Source organism: Polistes canadensis, unplaced genomic scaffold (assembly GCF_001313835.1).
Source record: "Polistes canadensis isolate GaletaPanama2010 unplaced genomic scaffold, ASM131383v1 scaffold_431, whole genome shotgun sequence".
Classification (NCBI taxonomy): domain Eukaryota; kingdom Metazoa; phylum Arthropoda; class Insecta; order Hymenoptera; family Vespidae; genus Polistes; species Polistes canadensis.
Window position 1 is genome coordinate 68968 of NW_014569978.1, and position 4430 is coordinate 73397.

Genomic DNA, 4430 nt, shown 5'->3' on the forward strand with positions numbered 1-4430 from the left:
GCATTGCATCGTCAGCGCCACGAGATGTTGTAATTCTTCGAGGCAGCTGTAGATCGATGTAGGGGCAGTAAATTGGATCAGGTGAAGAGAGTATTGCCTAACTGTATAGTATGAGCGCACATCTTTCGACGCAAGTCCCGCAACACTTTCACACATCAAGTAGAAGTGGTGAAACGCTTTGGACATGCGGGTAAATTTAACCAATGAATTCCGCATTTTGACTGGTAGAAAACGGATCTTTGAATAACGATTAGCGCAGCGGTCCTTGAGTATCACTCTTGCATGCATATACTTATTGCACACACAAGGAAATAATTGATGAAAATATTCTGAAAAGATATAAAGGATTTCTTCCAAATAGAATTTTTCGATTGAATTTTTTTTCTAATTGAGTATTATATTGTAATTAGAGTCAAAATACGTATGTATATTGGACGATGGAATGAAATGGTAATAGAAAAAATGATTTCTATAGATAAAAATAATGATATATAGCGTAGATAAGAAAGTATTAATTTAAACCGATTATACAAAAACCAATGAATCCTACTATTCTATGCTTCTCGAATCGATGAAAGTACTGTTACAATAAATCTATGACGCAAGTTTGCATAATGTATCCCTATCTCGTGCAGCATCCTTTACGTTGCCACCAACCATGAGAGTTGATTGCACAAAAACATTGCACATAAAGATAGGACGGACATAGATACAACAAGCTTGAGAACGCGACGTCTCTACAACGATAACTCTCGAACCGATCTGATTTATAATAATCGAAGAAAACGGAAGAAAAATAAGAAAACGAAGAAGAAATCTTGCTTGTTAGCACATCGCGGGCATCGATGTTTCGCTTCTGTTCCCGCATTCGACACGCATCAAGCTCGTCCTCTTCTTCTTTAATGATCTCTTAAAACGAAAGTAGGTGACTTGGATATTAAAAGTTAACAGTCGAACCATTTCAATTGGGCGTACATCTATTTTATAGAAGTGAATCCTTGCGTATGGATTATAAAGTTAAAGACCATGATTTTTTTTTAAATATTCCTTTACGACACAAGAAAGGCCTACTTCGCTGTAAAATATTTTAGCCCTTAAAAGATTTTTTGCGTAAGCGTACGACGACGAAGATCTTAGCAGATCATTCCGGATTTTGAATTTAATGAAGCTTCTCTCAAATAAATCTTTGTCTTATACTTAGATCAAGACATTATAAAGGAAACGTTTACATGCATATAAGTGTGTGTGTGTGTGTATGTATGTATGTATGTGCGTTTTTAAATGGTCGTTATTATGAAATATCGCGCGCACAATTTATTGTAATTTTCTTTAATAAATCATAGAATAAAAATGAATAAAAGCTCTTGTACAAAGGACCGAAGGATAACTTAACAGGATCGTACAAAGAAAAATGAGAGTACACGATCGATGTATTAATAATTACTTCCGTAATCGGGATATCTAAAGGTGGTGCAATATTTCGGAGTACATAAACATGATGGTCGCGCTTTCTCTCCTCAATTTCTTTTATGATTCCTCTCGCGTGAGTTTGTCATCGCGTAAATTAAATAGATATTTCTCCTTTTCAAAAAGTTCCACGATTTCATGTGACTACGAATTTAGCGTTTTTTTGACACAAGAGATATTCCATAACTTAATATCGATTTAATGAAATAATAATCTTAACGCGTTGAAGTTAACTAAACTAACTTTTCTTTCAAAGATCTTACGTATATATATATATATATATATAAATAGTTATATGCATTTTTAGACCAATGTATAATATATGTAAAAATATTTGCCTTTATTTATTTCTTTATTTTTTTAATCATTCGAAGACGAGTCGAAATTTTGAAGATAGACTGTTGTTTTATTTGAAACGTTCGATGCATTAGAATGCTTGATTATCCGAATAAAACGAAGAGATCTTGGTGTAGACGTAATATGTAAGATCGATTGGTAACGATACGATATGGGATTCGTAATCCATAAGATATAGGACATAGGTTGCTTGCCTAGTTCGCATCTTCAGTCCCACTCTCCTCTTTACCGTCACCGAGCACCGATACACCACCGTGACATAGTTATACCGATTCTCCTTGTAAATCTTGCCGCTTGCACCAAACCATGATCCACAAATGCGGATGGGTCTCGGTATATATAAACCGGATTAGAGACCAAAGTTTGTCATTCACTCATCGTTATCCCATCTTGATAGAGGCTCTCAAGGAGAGCCTTAAGAGTATTGACGTGCTAAAACATTCTTGGAAAAGTAAAAACTCATAAAAAGGGCAAATCGTTTTCCTCAAAAAAGGGGAAAACGAAAGAAATTCCATTGAATTCGTTTTTCAGTTTAATTAAGATCCGTTACTTAACGTCAGGATGTTCAAGGTAAGCGATTGTCTGCAAAATATTTGTACAATTAATGCAAATTGATATGATCTTAAATATAATTATAGCTGTTTACATCGTCGTGTCGATTTTGAAAGATTTTTTAATATGATGTTTATGTTATATACATATATTATTTGAATCATTCTTATGGTCACACTCTCGTTTTTTGTATTTTCTCTTATTACAAATAAGTAATTAATTAAGTATGCTATTATATTTTGTAGTTTGCAGTAGCTACCATCATCATAGGTCTGGCTTTGGCACGGCCAGAACCTCCAGTAAATTCATATTTGCCTCCCGGTGCAAACGGTGGCCAAGGTGGTGGTGGTGGCGGTGGTGGTGGTGGTGGTGGTTTCGGTGGGCCTTCCAGCGAATACGGTCCACCAGGATTTAGTGGTGGGAACGGGAGGGGAAACGGAAGAGGACCGAGTAATAGCTACGGTGCACCAGGATTTGGTTCAGGAGGAGGTGGACGCAACGGAGGTGGAAATGGCGGCGCTGCTGACAACGGGTTTGGTGGAAATGGATTTGGTGGAGGCAACGGCAATGGAAGACCATCGAGTAGTTATGGAGCACCTGGAACTGGTGGAAATGGATTTGGCGGAGGTTCAGGAAACGGAAGACCTTCCAACGCTTATGGGGCTCCTGGAGCTGGAAACGGATTCGGTGGAGGCAATGGCAATGGAAGGCCATCGAATAGTTACGGAGCACCTGGTGGTGGAGGCAACGGTAACGGTAATGGAAGGCCATCGAGTAGCTATGGAGCACCTGGAGCTGGTGGAAACGGGAAAGCTTCTAGCAATTATGGAGCTCCGGGATCTAACGGAAACGGATTCGGTGGAGGTAACGGCAACGGGAGACCATCGAATAGTTACGGAGCACCTGGTGGAGGAGGCAACGGTAACGGAAGGCCTTCGAGTAGCTATGGAGCACCTGGAGCTAGTGGAAACGGAAGTCCTTCTAACAGTTACGGAGCTCCTGTAGGTGGGAACGGATTCGGTGGAGGACAGCCAAGTTCTTCCTACGGTGCACCTGGAGGTTATGGAAATGGAGGACAGGATGAAAATAATGTAAGCTTGGAGTTTTAAGAGAAGAAGAATAATCGAATGTACACAATCATTGATTTACCTTAATATATTGGTATATATTGGTTATATATAGATTATATTTGATTTTAGGAACCCGCCAAGTACGAGTTCTCTTATGAAGTAAAAGACGATCAATCTGGAGCTGATTTTGGTCATAAAGAAAGCAGAGATGGCGATCGTGCCCAAGGGGAATTCAACGTTTTGCTTCCTGATGGTAGAAAACAAATAGTTGAATACGAAGCGGATCAAGAAGGCTTTAAGCCGCAAATTAGGTACGAAGGAGAAGCAAACGCCGGAGGATATTCAAGCGGTGGTCCTGGCGGCAACGACGGATATCCTTCTGGTGGACCTGGTGGTAATGGTGGTAACAGCGGCTACTCTTCCGGCGGACCTGGCGATAATGGAGGAATAGGTGGAAATGGTAAGATTTTCTATATATATCTACATTCAGGAGTTAATTATTTATCTTTTTAAAATCAATCGCGCGCTGTTGTGTGTGGATTATAATGGACGACATTTTATTATTATATAGGAAGCTTTGGACGATTCAACGGCGGTGGAAACGGCGGCGGAAACGGCGGTGGAAACGGCGGTGGAAACGGCGGTAATGGTGGTTATTCATTAAATGGATTTGGTGGTGGTGGCGGTGGTAATGGTGGATATCCTTCTGGCAGCGGCGGTGATGCTGCTGCTAATGGTGGATATCAATATTAAACGAATAGTTCAATAATCTCGTATTATACTTATAGGGAAAATAATACAAGTTTTAAGCAAAATGCGCGTTTAGTACGTAAAGTTTGTTTAAATTTGATAAGTTATAAGTAGGACCAATAATGTACGAAATGACGTACTCTAAGAGACGAATAAGAGAAAGGAAAGAGGAAGTGAATGGAATAGAGCGTGTCGGAAAGATGAGTACATTTTGCCCACGCGTGATCTAAATTC

General features: G+C 39.3%; 1 protein-coding gene across 3 annotated transcripts; it reads left to right on the plus strand.

The window, feature by feature from the left end:
- Positions 1-4430, plus strand: LOC106792447 (pro-resilin). 3 transcript variants are annotated; one of them, XM_014758876.1, is made up of 5 exons: positions 2197-2394; positions 2622-3070; positions 3218-3467; positions 3576-3906; positions 4018-4430. In XM_014758876.1, the coding sequence occupies exons 1-5, from the start codon at positions 2386-2388 to the stop codon at positions 4197-4199; spliced, it is 1221 nt and encodes a 406-aa protein (XP_014614362.1). In that variant the 5' UTR covers positions 2197-2385; the 3' UTR covers positions 4200-4430. The 3 variants fall into 3 exon arrangements, with proteins under 3 accessions (XP_014614361.1, XP_014614362.1, XP_014614360.1); XM_014758875.1 differs by lacking the exon at positions 2197-2394 and adding an exon at positions 1-190 and having other exon boundaries at positions 2622-3467; XM_014758874.1 differs by having other exon boundaries at positions 2622-3467.